The 19,477-nt window shown below is 39.0% G+C and overlaps 1 protein-coding gene across 7 annotated transcripts in view; it reads left to right on the plus strand.

The window, feature by feature from the left end:
* TENT4A (terminal nucleotidyltransferase 4A) overlaps positions 1 to 19,477 on the plus strand; it is a 67,223-nt gene that overhangs the window by 30,380 nt on the left and 17,366 nt on the right. For 3 of the 7 annotated variants that reach the window (XM_087760354.1, XM_087760335.1, XM_087760329.1), the window contains exons 9-10: positions 6,429 to 6,529; positions 6,790 to 6,962. In XM_087760354.1, coding sequence (XP_087616480.1) covers positions 6,429 to 6,529; positions 6,790 to 6,962 — 274 coding nt within the window. Of the gene's footprint in view, positions 1 to 6,428; positions 6,530 to 6,789; positions 6,963 to 7,933; positions 8,604 to 18,378; positions 18,436 to 18,881; positions 19,041 to 19,477 lie in introns of those variants that run through there. The other 4 variants (XM_087760320.1, XM_087760310.1, XM_087760346.1 and 1 more) reach the window with 3 other exon arrangements.

Below are 19,477 nucleotides of genomic sequence, written 5' to 3' on the forward strand. Positions count from 1 at the left end.
TGGAAGGTGAAATAATTCTCCTATAGTAAGGTTACCACAAAGTGAATGCAGCCTTTCACTTGTGGATTTAAAACTGACATATTAATAGTGCCTGTGAATCTCTAGGTTTTCTGTGGTATTAAATTCACAAAGCTTGAGACTGCACTTGTGCCTGTGATGGAGATATAGGAAGAGTGGTACATAGTGTTACACACTGACATTTGAGACTGCTATTTTAAGATAGATTAAAGGCATACCTGTTAAATGTCTATTGGCTGACAATTCTTGTTGCTAAATGAAACTTGATTCGTATAGAAGTATAGATAGAACAACTTAGGGATTACTGAAGTTTTGCTTGTGTCTTGGGTCCTGGCCTTCATTAACTTCTTTGTGGTTCTCCAAAGGATATAGTCATTCTTTTGAGGTACCTGTATTTATTACAGACATCAAAAAGTATATTTGTAAATGCATTTAATGGAAGCCTCAGATGTCATCAATATGTGCACTTCACATGTACACTTCTTACTATATTTGGGAAAATGTTTGAATTTTGTCACAACTTCAAACCTGAAGATGTCCCAGCAGTCCCAGAGTTCGTGTCATATATCTGACCTGTTTTTCTGCTAGTTCTAGGCTGTCTGTGCCAGTGATGTCTGAGTCTCAGAACTCATCATGCCAGTGGCTTGCCATTCTGTCAAAGAGTGGTGTCACAAGAGGAACAACATTCAACAAAGTCCTGTATGGAAGTAGTTCCCCCAGCACCAGTCTTGTCAATGCCAAAGGACCTGTAGGTGGATGATGAGCTGTTTGGTAACAAGTTTGTTGCAGAACCTCAAGAGCAGTCCATGTTCAGTCTCAGTTTTTAGTTAAACCTAATGTGCTTGGGCAATCCAGGTATATTTCAGACCCTTCTTCCTGTTAGGCAGAGTGGTCCAGGCTCTGTATAAAGACTTTTCTGGTGGCCTGACCCTGAAGCCTTAGCCATCCAGGAGCCCTTTGTCCTGATCCATTTTTTTCCCCTTTTCTAGGCTTGTTAGTGGTAGGTTAAACTGTAAACAATGGGCTCCCTTTAAGAGCAGTGACTAACTATATGACATTCTACTAGAGGGATTAAGAGACTGAATGAAGAGCACTTGAAGGGGTAGGAACGTGCAGGAGGCTGAACTCCCCAGGCTGACTTGAGTTTATTTAGTTTTGTCATAATTCGGGCTAGCTTTCCCCTAAGTGGAACGGTTTGTTCTTGAACTACCTGATGGGTTTGAATTCTTATCAACTCCTTCCAGGGAAAATTTCTGTGTACAGAGTCCTATTTTATAGATGACAGTCTCCAGCAGATTTCAAATCTTTCTGGGTGATCATCGTTCGTGCTCTTTTTCAGGGTCAGTCCAACTCAAAGGAGCACAAGCCTAAGTTAATTTAAGGCTTTCTAGCCAGCTGCTGCTTCTGATATTCCCAGTGTGAAAAAAAGAGTCAGATTTTGGTCCTTCAGCATAGGCATTTTTCTTGTCCATGTTCTGTAGTAACAAGTCCTACAGAATCATAAGGGGTAGACTCAAATCACTCTTACCAGCATCTTTTTCCAAGCTTCCATATATAACATCTGGAGCGTCGTGGGAGTTGAAAGTTATCTTCTGTCTGAGTGGAAACAGTAATCGGCTGAGTCCTGAAAGCAATTCTTACAGCTACAGAAATTACCTTAACACTGTTTTGTGTATCTCACCCATCGTCTTTCAAGAATGGCTCAGGAGAGGCTGATAGATAGTTCAGTAGATTTTTTTAGAGCAAATGGATTCCCATCATCTTGGAAGGAGAGATTTTCCTAGTAGGAAAATGAGGACACTGATCCACTTTGAATCTGTACAACTTCTGTGCAAGGTCAAGTTTGGTGTTGTGACTTCAGCCAAGGTGATTGAAAATCATGACTGATTTCTTAATATTTGGGACCATGGGGACATGAGTCTAGCTGTAAAATACAGTTATGGACAGGATAGCTCCTGCTTAAGGGTCAGTGTCAGTATGTGCTTCAAACAGCTTTAGTATGATCTTTGGCCATAGCCTGTCTCTAGAGAAGACTGTGTTGTCTTCGGTGAGCTAACTAAAAAAGTTTGTAAGGAGTGATATTTTCCAGTTAATGACCGTTTTCCTAGTTTTATTCTGTTTCATGATAAACCACAGGAAACCTTAGCAGATGTTTGGCAACAAGCTCTTGCTCGTTGATTCATGTTCTTTGAAGTAGTGGACTATATGTTACTACCCTGTCCATGCTCTCTATATTAAGGTGCAATTTCACATTATACCTTGTCTAGCCTAACTATCTGTGGGCTATGTCCTGTCAGCTGCCCTTTTTCTTCCTTCTCAGTCTGTATATTCCTGACTCTTGCCTTGGATCAGATCTAGTGATCCTGCAGTCAGAAGGTGAGGCAGATGAACTCTCTGGTCTGACTGAAAACAAGGACATCAACACATCTGTCATCAAGAAGTTGATCCAGCTTGTGGCTGTGTGATGGGCAGATCAGAAGCAGGGGAAGCAGAAGGAGTTCATGTTTGGGGGAAGATGGAGAGAATGGTATTGTACCATTTGACAGTGATAAGTTATGCTGATCTGGATGTGACAAAGATGCATCCTTAGGTTAATATGTATGTCTGTAGATCCAGATATTGGCTTACATGTTGGCCTGTTGCGTGGTTCAGATACGAATGTATGCTCAGACTGCACCTCTAAACAGCAGCGTAGGTGCATTTGGGAGGCGGACGAGGTCATATGAAATGAGGGATGGAAGACTGATTCTGCTGTGATGTGCCCTTCCAGTGTAACTAAGACTTTTGAAACCTTTCTTCAGTTCTTAGAGTTGCAGATTGGTAACAGGTTCCTCCTTATTGGTACTAGACATGTGGTGCAGGTGGATGAGGGAAAGGGACTGTCATGCCAACAGGCCAGAGTTCAGAGTTTGAGGAAGCCTTGGCAGGGTTTTGTTGCTGCATGTCAGGGGTTGTCATTTACAGGTGATAATCTTCAAAACAGCAATAGTTTGGGCCATATGTAAAGTCATTTTCCCATCTCTGTGCTTGAAAGCTGTTTGGTCTCTTCCTAGTGTACAGTTCAACTGATCTAACTGCCAGCAGGTCCGTATGTTAGGTTTGGATTGCATTGGTTGGCCAAGATAGTCCTTGGAGCTCTGGGAGATGTCAAAGGGAATGTTAAATTTGCCTGCTAGATCTGCTGGCACAGAAAGCAGAAATGTGCTGTCTGAAACAGTCCTTCCTTTGCTTCACATCTTGAATGGTGGGTGGCTATCACTAGAATGCATGCTGTCTCTTAAGGGGTATCAGCAATACCAGCTTTTCCTACGCAGAGTATTTGTCTGGGTAAAGGTTTTAGATATTTTTTTTTTTTTAATCCTCGTGCTCAAGCAGATCCTTCTGAGGTCCTCCTTAGTCTGCTTTTAGATTATACTGGCCTTTTAATATCAGGGGGATATTTCATAAGTTCAGTTAAGGCCTACTGAACAGTTATTTTGACTGTTCTTTCACAGCCTTGATGTTTTTATGCTCTGATGCTCACTTGTTCATGTGGAGCTTGCTGAAGCTTTAGATATTTGATTTTTACTGAATCTTATGTCAGCAATCTGAGCCTTTTAAGAGTGATCTTAAGATTTATTTGCACCGTAGTTGTGCTGTAATGACAGCTAGAAAGTGTCCCTGTGAACTGAAAGCTTGCAGTGTGCAAAAAGAGGAGCTTCTAAGCTCTTATCATAAAATAAACTAGGTATGTAAAAAGCTTCTTTCTGGTTGTACGATATGATAATATTAAGGGAAAAACCTTAAAGGGGCATCTTTCACAGGAGAGCTGTCTTAATTTTATTAACCAGTTAACTGTGTTTTTTTCCATGTCTTCCAAACAAGCATCTTTGTAGAACTGTGTGAGTGTCTCATATCAGTAGAAATTCTGGCCTCAGCTAAAAAAAAGCCAAACCCAGAAGTGTGGAATTTCCTCATACTAAAGGCTGGGCAGATTAATAGATTTTTTGTTCCTAAGCATTTTCAGTGTTGAAAACAGATATAAGCACAATTTCTAAATGTTTATTTTAAAAAAAATTGTTCTTTGACCCCATGGATGTGCTTGAGTCCCATACATATGGTGTTCTTTGAGAGCAGTATCTAGTATGATCACACTTGCTGCTTCTTTCTTTGCTGCTATATTAAGTGCATGGCAGTATAGCCTTAATCACCTTTCAGTTTCTGATATCTCATAATGTTTTTAATTTTGGTGTACAAGCAATGAGCATGGATCTGCCTTTGAACTCCTGACCTGATAACTTAGTGAATTTCTTTTTTTCTACCTTTCTACCGAAAATGAGAGCTTGGGGCTTTGATTTCTATTCTTTGTGAAAGGAGCTAGTGAGAGAAAAGATTCCCATGTTCTGTATGTGCAACTCTGCCATAGTTTTTGGTGTAGCAGTAGTTTTGCCCTTTACTCCTATTTGATAGCAGGCATTTTTGGTATATTGGCTTCCCAGGCTGATAAAAATACCATCCTATATCATTTGTTTTCCTTCTGGTATGTGAAGGCATGCCTATTGATTTACTTCTGGGAAAGTATTCCAAGAAGCTTCAGCCTTGACAAACTCCTTCTCCATAAGACCTTATGTTATTCAGTCCATGTTCATTTTCTGCTGGTTCTAAGACCACTGCTGGTAGTGGTTGTGAAATTTATAGGTCATCCTGGAGTAAAAGCTCAAATCTTTCTGAAGGCATTCTCACAGGAAACTTTTTAGCTTCAAGATTTCCTTCTCTGTCCCAGTGCTGGAGAGACCCAGCATGTGTATGTTTCTGTCCCATACTGGCATTGCTGTCTTGGGAAGTGTAACTTCAGGGCCACAGCTGATTCTCTGCGGTGTTGGTCATCCCCGTCTTCATTCTGCCTCCTCTGGCTTAACATCCGTTTTGAGACTGAGAAACCAGAACTGCATTGAGTATTTAAAATGCTGTTATATCATGGGAGTGTACATTGACAAAATACTATCCTCTGTTTTATTTGTTCCTTTCTTAATATGCTCTATTTAGCTATTGAACTGTGGTTTCCAAAGAATTACGTATTATAACCCAGATCTTTAGTTGCTGAGTGGTGACAATCATGCCTTTAATTCTGCATGTGAAATTCAAGATTTTATTTTCCAACATGCATCACTTTATCTACATTACATAAATAGAATAGTGGATGACAGTCATTCTGTCTGTGAGGCCCTTCTGCAGCTATTGGACTTGTAACTTAGATGATATTATTTGGTTCAATGTTTGCTTAAAATGCTGGGCTGTCTTTTTCAGTACTAACACACTGACTTGTCTTTAAAGTTGGAAGACTGAACATGGAACATGTGGTATTTGGTCTTGCATGAAATAGTAATCCCTAAGCCAGTAGGAGAATTATTGCTCCTTTTTAAATTGTTATTATGAAGTGACCTAATAAAGGTAGTCTAAATACATTTAGGCAATGTATGTCTTCCCTGCCCGTTATACACCTAAACCAAAAGAAAATTCCAGTACAGGTACAATGTACCTTTATGATATGAAATACAAAATAAGCTTTACTGTAACCATTGAAGATTGTCAAAACTAAAATAACATTACCTTCTCCAAGATGGTAACTTTTCACAGCCCAGTTTTGTACAATAGTCAGTCCTTCATGTATCTTGAGCATGGAGTTTATAGTTAGTGTTTCAGCCACTAGTCCCTGATGAAAGGAAAGCTTTAAAGTTTAGCTCAAACAATGACACAACTCCTGCTCAAGAAGCACAATTGAAATAGCTGAACGTTGAGAAGCCATGCTGGAAAAATATTACTTTGTACTTGTTGATAACTGGTCACTGTTCAGCAGGGCCAGGTAGGCTTTTTCTCGGAACCAGTTACTGTTATGAATTTTCTTAAATTCTAACTTCTGGTTTTGGAGCCAGTCTGTTTCTTGTTACCACTACCTCACGATCCATGGTACTTCCTTTATAATTGTGGGGATCTTACACCTTTTAAGTTGTATTGTAAATCTGTAAACAAGGACTAGTGAAGGTCTGTCTTCAGTGTGAAGGTCAGCTGCGGGGCTGGGATATTAATGTCTTCAGTGCATCCCACAACTGTTCTACTGCAGATTCTGTGGAAAATATATTTTCTGAATGGAGAAATGCAAAAGTCTGTAAATTGCTTTTATCAAGTAAAAAAATCTTACCCATGTGTCAGTGCTTCCATGTTAGTATAGTAGAAGATAAGTAATACACTAATTTAAAAATTGTGGTGCTTCAGTGGATAAAATGGTGTGCTAAGGAAATGAACGTTCAACAGGATTCTTTGGTTAGGGATATCTTAAACTGACACTTTGCATAATTTGATTGCTTGTTGAAATACTTGCAAATATGTAACCAACAGTCTCTGTTTAATACTTAATTGAAAAATTTTTTTAGCACATTAGGTAGAATCATCAAAGTGACCCAAGAAGTGATTGACTACAGGGCCTGGATTAAAAAGAAGTGGGGGAGCAAAATTAATTTATCACCTGAACTTGGTAGGTATAGCAGGAATCTGTGAAACCAACTTTAAATTTTTTTCTTGAATTTGATGTAATTCAAAATACTCATGCCTTGAAATTAATCACTTTCAGATATGTAGGAAAAATAAAAGGAATTTGTAACTTTCTAATCCAAGACTAGTTTTCTCTGAGCCTGTTTTTCAATTAGCTTGTTAAACTGCAGCTCTTCTTAGACTTCAAGGCTCATGTGTTTGTATTCTGTGCTCTTAAATGATACTTATGTTTTCTGTTAACAGATAATAGGTTGAAAATAAGAGACCAGATAGCTCCATGCAACGGAGAACAGCAACAGAGCAGAGACTCTGAACCATCTTACAACCAACGCTTGGCTTTGTCATTGGCTAGTACACAACAGTTATCCTCTGGCTCATCTGCCTCTTCTGTATCATCACTCTCCGGCAGTGACATTGTAAGCTTTTTCTTTTAATGGGTTAAACTAATAAGAAGCAGAGTTTATCGTACTCTTCAAAGCCTCAACTGATACAACAGCACTTAATATGATACTATGCCTAAGCTGCTACAGCAAATTAATACTTTCCCCTGCTCAGAAAAATTACAGAAATCAAATATTTTTTCAATAAATGGGTCTTAATTCCATCCTAAATCTGTGGTACTCTTTGTGGTAGTAATTAGAAAATACAAAAACCCAAGTTAACAGTAGCTAATTAACTAGAAGAGTAGAAATATGTCTTCATAAATCTTTCCATGAAGCAAAACGTCCCATTGTCAAATTCTGGTCCTTCTTCCCCACACCCTAAATTGAACATGAACGTCATATCGTGCTGTGAAAGTGAATAATATTCCTTACTATTTTCAGCCAAGTAGTCAGTTCATGTTTTAATGGTAATGAGACCCTCATATGTAAAGTCTTGCTGTCAGCTTCCTTGTTTGAAAGTGCAATTTCAAAGTAACTACTGGGATTTATTGTACCTTCCTGGAAGAGGAGGCTTAGTCTCTTTAGGTATGTTCCCAGACTCTTAAGATTCTGTAAGGTGTTTTTGTTTTGGTATGGAGTTAAAACAACACGGAATTGGGCAGTGCAGATTATAAAGCACAAAATTGCATTGCATGGCATGAGGTGCTCATTATAAATCTACTGAAGCACTCTGTGCTAGGTAGAGGTATTGACTGGAACAAGATGTAATATCCAGTTAACTCCAATAGTGAGTAACTGGATGATGCCAAAAGAGGTCCAAGTACCTGTTTTTTGACTTCTTTCAAAAACTAGTCAATTATGGAATTAAAAGTTGGGAATCGCGTTCAATAAAAATTTAGTAACTTTTGAGGGACAAATGCACTCTTTATGTTCTGGTTACTTTCTGTAATTTCTTCATACTACTGAATTTTCTGTGTTGAATTGTCTTTTCACTTCACCTCCAGTAAATATTTTTAGTTGCACCATCTGGCCAATGGAAAAAGAACAGCATGATGCTTGCCAGTGATACTACTAGCCACGCTCCTGGTTTGAGTATGTCAGTGAGAAAGATATTGCTGTAATAAGTTTTGTGAGAAAATGCAAATATTTGCTTAATATTGTGCACTCTCAACATAACGGGTGGTCAGTGGTTATGACCTCCCCTTAGTCCCTTTTTGCCTGACATTGAAGATGAACCTTCATTGCCTGATGCCAGAGAAATTAATGGAAAGTAAAAAGGAAGCTCTCAACAAGAAAGACCTGCAATCAGTTTGGGCATCCACAAAGTGAATGGAAATGCTACCCTTTTTAACAAAATAAAAAGCCTTATAACCACGTGCTTGTGACAGACCCTAGCATAAGCCATGGTCATTTATTGGGATTATGTCCTTAGTAGACTGCCAGCATGTTATCTTAATTCGGAATGGAATGGCAGGTTTCTGACAAATAACTGATGAATTTATCCTACTCACACTTTGATATGTGAGGATGAGCGAGTTCTGGTTGAGCAGTCCTGAGCTACACCTGATTCAGGAAGAGAAGCCTGTTCTGCCGGAGTCAGAAAGGCTAGCCATGGCGTGATCTGGCATAATACTATGCCCAGGTTCCAGCAAAGGAACATCTAGCATGTGTGACAACTGGTATCTGTGCCAGAACTTCTGATGCACTGCAAAGAGGTATGATGCAGGGAAACGTGGTACCGGCTTCAGAACAGGGGAATATAGATATGGTGCATTTCATCACTGCAGAGTTATACGTAGTGTTAGCTCTGATCTTGTGGAAGGATTGTTCTTCAGGAATGATTCTGTATTTGTTCAAAGTTAAATCTTCTGAACTTCTCTGATGCTGAAAACTGAAAACAAGATACAGATTACAAAGAAAATGCAGGATACAGGGAAATCCTAGATTGACAGTGTGCTGATCTCTTTCCAATAATTAAGGTTTTATTTTAATAGCAAAATATTAATTCCTATGATGTCACTGTTAACCTTAAGCACAAGGTCTGCATCAAGACACTTTCTGGAGGTAGATTGTGCATGACTGCAGAATATCTTTTGCTCTGTATCAACTACAAGATCCTAGCTGTCCAATTATAGAGGGACTTGGTAGTGTATTTGCTTTTCAGTTTGCTGCTTAAGTTTCACTGGTAATAGTGATCAGCTGCACCTTGACCTTTGAGATCTGCCTACCAATATAACAGAAGTCAGCTTATGTACGTTGAGGAAGAGGAAGCAGGCTTGGCAGCTTGTGACTTTACTTGGTCACATTGCCCCTCTCTGAACGTCAGCTTCTACTGAAGGTCAAATATTCCAGCTGTCCACTCTAGCACAGAAGTAGCTATATTCTGAAGTCATCACGTCACTGTACACTGGCCGTAAGTCTGGAAGCCTTGCACATACTTGTCAATATGTCCTGGAAGCAGTATTGGCAGTATATATTAAGTATGCAAGCATTATCATAGTGCAGTATTGCTCATAGGGATCCAAGACTTTTATTAAACCCTGTAGTTTGATAGTTGGTTGTAACAGTAGTTAGTTTAGTTGGTTGTAATACAGCATGCTGTATGGTTTTTAAAGATTTGCTTCCTTGAAGTTCTGGCAGCATTACAGATTTTGCCTTATATTCCGTAAATACGGCTCAGCAGCTGAATAGACAAGGCTGCTGGTGTCTTGGAGTTAGGGGCACTTCAGAGATAGCAATGGTTATAGATGTGTTCCAGCAGCAGAACAGGAGTCAGAACAGAACTACAAAAAGGAGCTGTTTTTTCTGGAGACTAGATTGGCATAAACCAGAGCTAACATTTAGAAGTCAGCCTCTTAACTTCTGTACATACTCAGAAAAATGGAAGTGTAAGGATAGAGCTTAAAGTTACTACCCTGAGTTCTTTCCATTCCTGCTACTGCTTTCCTTCCTTTGGGGACCATACTGATGGTAACCTTTTGAAGACGAGAACTGGTGTGCCACTGAGGAACAAGAGAACTGTCTCCTCCAAGGACAGCCTTCTCTTTCCCCATATATTTTAGATGTATATGCTTTTCCTCAGTACAATCCCTCAAATTCAGGAGGATGATTGCTTTCATCTCTGCAGGTCCAGGACTAGCTTGCAGAGGAACACGCTTCTAGGCCACTGTCTACACAGCCCAAAACTAAGAACTGGATCTAATGAGACTAAATCATAATTTGTACAAAAAGTATCCTTTTATGGATTTTCCAAGGCAGCAAAGCTACTTACAAAATGCCTTATGCTAGCACTATCTGGCTGATGAAATTCTAGTTGTGCTGTCTAAGTGTCCTAGCAGACTGAGATCTTAGTCACAAAAGAAAGCTTTTGTAAGGACCAGTAAATTTCGGATCAAAGACTGTGTAGAAGAGAAATCTGTCTTCTGGTATCACTATTACTATTAGTGAGATAGCTGTTCAGTTTATGGTTTTGTCTTGCTGTACATGTCAATACAGAGCTCTGACTCTCTCAGTGGCACTTATAATGTAGTTCCTTGCAAAATACTGAGTACTAAAGTTCCCGCCCTGTTACCTCAGCTCTGTGAAGAATACAAACATTAGTGATCAGGAGCAAACTGAGGAACACATGAAAATAAACCTATGGATACAAGGAATCTGATCATCAGAATGTATTTGACTGTGCATAGATTTTCCTGGATTCTTTTAATTATCAAACTGATCTATGTAGTAAGTCTTTTCTCAATGAAGTATTCTACTGTACAGGTATTTAAAATGCCATATGCTGCCCTGACAAAGAGGCAGTATGTATTCTTCACTTACTCATGCAAACAGGTAAGTTGCAAAATGCTACTCATTCCCACATGATCCAACAGATGTTGAAGTGAATAATGGAAGATGCTTTATAAATATTTTTTCCATCAAGGACAGTACAAAGTGTGTGAATTTTTACTCTATGGGAGCAAGAGTCAAACTGTTTCACAATAGAAAATAAGTCTCTGGCATTAGGAAATCCAACTTTAACCTTCATACTGAGTTAAGTGCTTGCTAAGAGAATCTGAAACCAGATGAAATGAGCTATGTTTGCCCCCAGCTCTCTGCTTGTTCTGGCTAGTTGCAGATGTCAGTCTGAGAACCTAAGCAGTGACCAAATTCTTCTTGAAAATGCCTTTTTTTCCTGGGTGCTTCTTTTGTACTGAACCTGCACTCTGTAACTGGTGACCTGGATTTCTTGTTGCTTAAGCATTGTGGAAAGCTGCTTTTTATTAGCTCAGGAAGGCCTAGAGTAGTGCTGGAGAATATCTGCTGCCTGATCAACAGTCTCTGCCAAGTAAAAAATAATTCTAGGTATGTTTTTGCAGTCTCATTTTGGTCTGGTATAATTCCTGGTGCTAAGTATGCTCCTCAGGTTTTATGCTGTTATGCCAAATAAAGCATAGCATTTTATGTGACAGTGATACCTGCATATCAGTAACAGATGTAGTGGCTCATAGGAAAGCTTTAAAGCTCTTCTGTTACCTAATGGATGTATAATCTCATGTTCAGTCCAGCCCAGAATCTCAAAGTTGTCTGTCAGAAGTTTGGATCTAAGAAATTTTATAGACCTTATCTCAGTTTTGCTGGTGATAATGTTCTTTGGGCTTCTACAACAAGATTATTTTGTGAAGAGTTCTGACTTGTCAAGACCATGCAGTCCTGTCAAGGTAGTTGAAGTTTCAGTGAACAAGGTACCTGTGTAGTCTAGTTTGGGGGAGAACACAATCCTTGCCTCTGTTTAACTTCTTAGCATTTACAGTATGTTCTTTCAGACTGTTCTTGAAATTTTAGCTGTAGCCATTGCTGTTCAGGCTTTATAACAACCTTTCATCAGAATGTCAGTGCTTGATCTGCCCACCGTTCCCCTCCCACCAGCTAGCGAATACGCCAAGCAGTACCTTAAGTGTTCTGTGGAATGTCTTTTCACTGTCTTCAAGTATTATGTATTCAGTACTTTGATTGGATGCTTACATTGTGAGGGCATTATATAAACATGACTGATAAGACTTAATACTCATTATTCCTGTCATTCTGCTGAATGCATACAAGATTTATGCTGACTTTGGAACTGTTACTTGCTCTGCAGTAATTGTGACTTAGTAGTTGAACTCAACATGCTTAATGAAGTTATCACCATCTCCCCTTCCTTCCTATTAGTCAAAGACTGAATTTCAGCTTATTAGCAGGAACTGCTGTACTTCCCTATTCACAGGTAGAGGTGATAGAGTATATGACGTATCTTGTCCTGATAAATGTTGCTTTTAAAGTGATTAAATTTGCAGGTGTAAGGCACACGCTTATCTGCAGGAGAGGGACAGGTACTTCCGAATAGCTACTGTAACAGCTGCCCTTGCAGTTTTGTTAAATCTGTCTTAATGACTATGATTAATTTGTAGAGTTCCAGTTGAAATTGTGTGTGTAGGGAGAGGGGGCAGAAGGGGGTGGCCCAAGAAAATTCTCAGTCTGAGAGCAAGACCTACACAGATTTTTTTTTTTTGCCCTTCTTTCTACATGCATGAATATTTTCATGTCCTAACCAAAGTAACAATTCAAATATGTGTATGGATAGTTGATAATCTTTTTGTAGAAGAACGCAGATTCTATTTTACTCTTTTCTCCTTCCTAAACAAATAGAGGCAAGTGCTCTAAAAAGTAGGCCTCTTACATCTTTCTTTAAAGACTAAAGATTAAGTGCTCACTTGCAGCCAGCTTGTCTCCAAATAAAGCAGTGGGCAACCCTGAGTGTGCAGATACAGACAACCTGATGTTACCAGGGAAAAGCATTTGATTGACATTTGATTTGGGGCATTTAAGAGTTTAAGCCCCAAATCCTTTAAAACTCTACTCTCTTCTCCTATTCTTGCTGTGCAGATTACTGACAGTTTCTATGGACCAGAGGGGAACAAATTTTTCCAGTGCTGCTTTTGCCTATTTTCTTCTTTCACCATGTAGTCCCACATTGGTTTTTGGTTTTTTAACCCATATCTCTGACTATGTGCTGTTTTATACTGTATCATGCTTTCCGTCAGTTCTTCTGTCTCAGTTGCTTCAGCAGTCTTTTATCTATATCCACTTGAAGTAAGAGTAAATTTCTGCAAAGCTGCAGGAGGCATGATTATGAACACAAAATTATAAAGTAATTTTATTTAATAACAAGTTATTCTAAGCAGCAAAGGGTACAGAGGAAATGCGTAAATCAGCAAGTAAAATTGGATTCTACTGCTGTGATGTCAGCGAAGGAGAGAAGCACACGATTTTGTAGAAGTCAAGCTCAGACTACTTTCTGATGCCAAAGGCTAGTTGTATTCTTGCCATATCTTAACATTCCCTCCCCTGAAAAAAAAGAGGTACCTGAGCCATTTTAGGATGGAAGAAAACCTAAATTCAATATTTCTATTCTAGTATGGTATATGTTTAGCTTGCATAATGAGTCCTGTAATTTAGTGCTTAACTTGAAAAACACTAACTTGAAATATTACTGTACTCTTAACACTACAGACCAATTGAAAGCTTTTGAAATGAAAGTATTAGGGGTAACAAAGGAAATTTGAAAAGGCATGCTTCTGGGACATTAAAGATAGCTTATCTGAAAGTGAGTATTGATAAAACATGGAATAAGCCCACAGTCAGGCCTGGCAGGATCTAATGAGGTGAGGTTAAAGGTGTACTGTGCTTGTATTTAATCTTGGTAAATACTAATTAGATTACATTTTTAGTTGCCTTTCTGTAAAACGATCACTAATGCTTTTGGAGGATGTATATTTTTCAGTTTGCTTGTATATTCTGTATCTCTTCTTTCACTTTCCCCTCCTGTAAGCGCAATGACTAAGATATTTTCCTTTTGTAATGCAGTTGACCTAAAGGCAGAAAAGGCAACCAATTGTGTCTTACTCAAGACTGTTTTGTATTGTTTATAGGCTGGCAAATGGAAATGGTGCAACTGTATTGAGGCAAATTCTCTACCCTGTGACCTCCAATAGAAGTAGAAATTTTGTTCATCTGAATTCTACTTTATTTACACCATAGTTAAAGTTATGGCTCCACCTACCAAAAAGGCAAATGGCACAAGCTGATGTGGAAGAAATGAGATGGGGGGATGTAATCCATGAAATCACCTTGGAAGCACGTTGTTTTATCAAGCAGAGTTAAGTACACTGGCGTTAAAACCATTCAAGCAAGAGCATGCACTGAAGTTCTGCTCTTGCACATGGCCCCAGACTGTGAAATGTCTGAAGTTTTCTGGTGTTGCTTTATGTTCCAAGGACTGTGGTTTTACACTTTTACTAAGCCAATCCAGCAGTTAGATGTTCTTGCTAGGGGTATTTCTGTTCACTAGCTGCTCCTGCTTTTCTGCACTGGTGTTCACCTAATCCTGTGGTGAGGTGATTCAGAAGGTGAAGCTAGTAAAAAGGGGATTACTGTTTCTGTGGTTCACCTCTGTGAATTGGTTCATAATAATGTCAAATACTAATGCAGGTATAATGGAGGAGGCCAGAATGGGAAAAGAGGCAAAAGGAGTATGACTGGCAGCAGTTATCTGTTAAATCACTTCAATTGTAAGAAAGGAGAGGAGCACATGAAAAAAAATCTGTATAGTGTAAAGTGTTAAATATAAACACCAATTTTCTCACTGTTTTCAGTTCTTTGCTTTCAAAGATGGAACACAATTTTTACTGAAGTGGTCATTGTTCTCTCACAGCTTCCGGTCCCTGGATGTTGTGGGAAAGAGAAAAAAAAATTGTTTAATTAGTGGGAGAAGTTTGGAGAATGGAAACAATAAGAACCTTTTTGCCAAGACCTCTGTAGCTCATTCTTGGAGGGTGGGGAGTGGGGTGTAAGAACCCAAATCTGTCACATCAGCAAGAAACTTGCATTCTGTTGTTTAAGTTTTGATTTCTGAATACTGACTTCTAGAATAGTTACTCTTTTACCACTGGGCCAAAACTTAAACAGACTGGGATTGAGAATTAATCTTCTTAGGCCCCTCCAGCTTTTAAAAAAACCCAAAATATTGGCTTGGAAATTGAAAGCTCTAAAATGGTAGCTATTGTCAGTCAATTGAAACTTCTCAACTGACTACATCATGAAGCAAAGCAGAAGGCACCACTTTTTCATGCATTTAGAATCATGGAAAGGAAGCTTATGAGTATAATTGAGTACCCATGAAATTTTTCAAAACTGACATGGAAGACATTGTCTTGATGGATGAATGTATCAGTACACTTTACCTTGTATCTTAAGCCTTGAGTTATTAATGAAATTGAAATAAGCTCTTACAGACAGACGTAGTTAGTAAGGAGCTTCTGGCAAGTAACTGTTCCCTTGCTGATGAGGTCCTGGGACTTTTTATAATAGAAGATGCATTTTGCAGAACAGTAAAGGATTTTTTTTTGTTCTCTCCTGATGTCAGGAAGAGAAGTTTGTATTGTGAGATTGCTTCAGCTCTTCATCTTTCATATGACTGCAGTGTTTCACTGTTTCTGTCTTGACAGAAGGCTAGGGGATCCCATTTCTCAAGCAAAATCTGCAGTTAGATGAGAGTTCATCAGTAACACTTGAGTTTATAGGTCTCTTCCATACTTTTCTCTTCTTTCCAAAATTAAGGTAAATTAAAGAGTCCTCAGTAATCAAGGCTGTGAATAGCAGAACTGTTCCTTTCAGGTATTAAGTTCTTACTCAGGAAATTGAAATTGGTTTAAAGAGTGTGTTTTAAAATGGAAACTTCCCAGTAGGATAAACCTGTATCTGGCAGTCTCTGTTTCCAAAAGCATCTCTTTAGAAGATATTTTCCTTGCAGGATGAGGGACTTTGTATGATTGGCATTCATAATAGTAGTATTCAAGAGATCAGGAACTTTATCTTGGCTTTTAGTGCAGTCATTGTAGCTTTATCCCTAGATTATTTGCTAAAATCAATTGAGGGATCTTACCCCTTTATTTTACATTCATCTTTTTGCAATATGACCTCCCTAGCCCTTACCCTAGTAAGGGTCAGAGCTTTTGTCTTCCAGACATGGATCTAAAGTGTCAGGGTATTTACCTGTGTGCATTTACTTACTTCTGGGTCTTAAGTTTGCACATTACACTTAAGAATCCTGTCCAGAAGACACAAACTTAATCCCTCAGCGTAGGTGGTGCTTGTGGAAAATCAGTTTTGTTCACATTAGGCTCAACTTTCTGATCACCGAGGTTAACTTTTCAGTTTGAGGAAGAAAGGTAATGCTCTCCTTCACAAAAAGATTATGATGCTGATGAGAGGTCAGTATATCAACTCCATACAATAATCCTGTTAGCAATCTAGGATCGTCTCAGAAGAGGGGTATAATCTACTTATGAGACATGTATCAGTAAATAACATTGAGGTAGAAGAACATACCTATTACAAAAACTAAAGTGAAGCAACACAAGCTTCCTTGTGCTGAAATTTATCTTGTCCCAGTTAAACCATATGACTCCCTCTTCTCTTCTGTCTGCTGCTGCTTCCATGCTGGAGTTAACTTTTTGTTGCACAAAGGCCCTTAGGAATCTTATAAATGGGAAGTGTCCCATCTGGGTTAGGTATGTGAATCCTCAGGGAGTCTAATTGTATCTAAGCAGAAGAGAAAGGGTAGCGTCTTTGAGTGGAGAGACTAAAATTATTCTTTGGTCAGGTTTGTGAAGGTTGCATTGCAGAAGATAACTCATTGGTTTGGATAGACAGTAAGATCCTCTTTTCCCTCCCATGTGCCTGCTCATGGTTACTTGTGAGCATGCTCAGAAGTTGTCTGTTCAAACATGACTACCTTTTCTTTATTTTTCCCCTCTTTTTGTAAGTTTTTTTAATAATTCCATGACCAATAGTGTCTAAAGACATTCCAGCTTAGAAATCCAAGTTCTTGCCCTTGTACCTGACTCTGCGACCTACTTAGTTAAGAACTTATCAGCTTCATCTTTGTAGAGAGCTTAGCCTGTTCCTGTGGCTAATATTGTAGGATTGGGCAAAGGAGAAAAACGCCATTTCATCCAGGCAGGCAGTCAGCTTTGCATGTGCCTACAACTAAGCTTAATTTTTTGGTCAGTGCTACAGCATGTAGTTCCCCACTGTGAACATATTTATTAAATGGTAAATACCTGATCTCATATCTAAGATTTAAGTTTCTGCACAGATCTTGTTACCGGTATGATCTCTCTGTAGTGAATTCATGATGCAAGTATCTGAAAGGGCTTCACAAGGGCGTAGTGTAACTTTTACCACTAGTTGACCTAGTAGGAGAGCAGCTCCTTTCTTTCTAGAACTTATTTTTTAGTAAGCACAACCATATATTGATCGATAAAGGAGTGATTGTTCTAATAACTGATAGTTTTATTGAGGACTGTTTCTACTGTGGATATTCACTTCAGCTGGGATGCAAGTTTTGCTTTCTAGTAGTGCACTGCTTAGGCTGCTCAATATTCACAACTGTCAGTCTCTCTTAAATGACCTTCTCCTTTCCCCAAGAAAAGCTTTAAAATATTTTCTTGTTTCTGTTCTTGAAAATATTTTCCTGGACAGCTTATTCCTTAACCAGAGAATCTAATTTGGAAAGCAAGGCTATGTGAGGGCAAGTAGTAGCGCTGGAAGTATATTTAAAGCTTGCTTGGTTTAAGTGAAGAGTCTCTTTGCTTCCAGGCAATTAATCTTTAGAGAAAGAGCAATGAATATTTCAGTAATTATTTTAACAGTAAAGATCCTTGATGATCTGAGCCAATAATGTCTCTTAATATGGTAACTCCTAAACTACTAATTGGCCAAGCCCCATCTCTTGCTATACTTTGAGCCAGATGGCTGAGAATGGAAAAAACACTAGTGGTTTGGGATAAAGAAAGGGTTTTTCCGTTATTTCCAAGTTCAGAATACTTTGGAGTTAAGGGCGAGGTAAAAAGCAACCATAAAATGTAGGGAAAGCTACTTATCTGTTGCCATTGTATTATGGCTGAAAAAATAAGTTTTACAAGCAAAGCTCTTTCAAAAGGCTGTAGCTTGCTTTTCAACTTTACCAACTTAGAAAATAATTGGTCATTTAAGAATTGAGGCAGTCGGTTGGGTGTTTTCAGACTTCAGTAATTTCTATAAACCCTTCTGTCCGTGCTTGCCCCCTCGCTTGTTGTCTGTTATGTGCTCCAGGCACACAGTGCTTTTAACATCACCAGTATGACTGCTTATGCATCTGTAATTGTTGTTGGTCAGGCTGGAAGGAGGAGGAACAGTAATCAGTAATATCAGTTCCATTACAGTATTTTTTCTGTAATCCTACATCCATCTTGCTTCCCCTGAAGAATTATCACTCAGACTTCCGATGGAAAGCAAGGGGAACAGAACTCCTAACTAGCAGTGAAGGGGATGACTGGTGCACATATACTAGTCTTGACTGGCAGACCGTCTCCTTGTTTCTTGGTAGGTGGAGCCCTAACTTTGCTGTTGCTGGGTAGAATGGGAGAAGACTATAACAATTACAGTGAGTAACTTTGCTGTACAGATAAGTACAATCCAGAATACTGTTCAGAGGACTGATTCTGTCATGACACATAAAATTCTAGCCCATGTATCACTAACAGTGTCGCTGTTCTTGTTCCCTCTTTTTCCCAACCTTAGCTCCCATCTTTTATTTTGAATTTGGTAGAGGTACAAGTTTGGCTTTAGGTTGTGCTGACTGGAACTGACGTGTGATTGCCATAGACCTGTTGACATTGTCTCCTTGATGCAGGTTCAATTAAACTTTTGCTAGATGTGTAAAATAAACATAGTGCTGGCTTGTATTTTATTTTTTACCATTGAAAAAAATCATTAAATTTTACAGTAATCACATGAGTTGATATTTGGGTGCGTTTTCACATGCGTAGCCTGTATATACTGTACTTTCTGTAAAGTTGCTTTTCTTTTCCCCTTTTTCTCTGCCAAAAGGATTCTGATACACCACCTTGCACAGCTCCTAGTGTTTACCAGTTCAGTCTGCAAGCACCGACTCAGCTTATGGCCAGTTTACCACCCGCATTGCCTATGCCAAGTGGTAAACCCCAATCTGCGCCTACGAGAACCTTGATAATGGCCGCCAGTAATCAGGTATGAGCCAACTAAATGGAGCGACTTTTTCATGAGAAAGCGATCAAATCGGAAGTGTAGATCACTTGTGCTGTGCTGTCAGTCTAAAAATCTCTGAAGATAACCTTCATATAGCATGTGCTAAATTTCATGTAATCATAAAAGTACGTATCTGCCATGTCAGAAGTGTGGGGAGAAGAATGGGTGGGCAAGGGTTCGCTGTTTGAGATGCATCTCTGAATAGAAGAGCCCTTCCACAGCACATCGACACCTAGGAATAAGTTGAAGGGAGAGTGTCAGATGTCTGACTCCTTAAGTTGTATTTGAGAATCCTGGTGCCTAACCAGTGGGATATTTGCAGATCTTCAGGCTATTTAACTTCCTGTTCTTCAAATAGAAACTTCATGTAGGTGGTGTACCTGTAAACTAGTTTTTGCATCTGAAGAAATAGTACTGAC

The sequence above is a fragment of the Nipponia nippon genome, unplaced genomic scaffold, assembly GCF_047370975.1.
Source record: "Nipponia nippon isolate SJK-2023a ecotype South Korea unplaced genomic scaffold, ASM4737097v1 scaffold_1, whole genome shotgun sequence".
Taxonomy (NCBI): Eukaryota; Metazoa; Chordata; class Aves; order Pelecaniformes; family Threskiornithidae; genus Nipponia; species Nipponia nippon.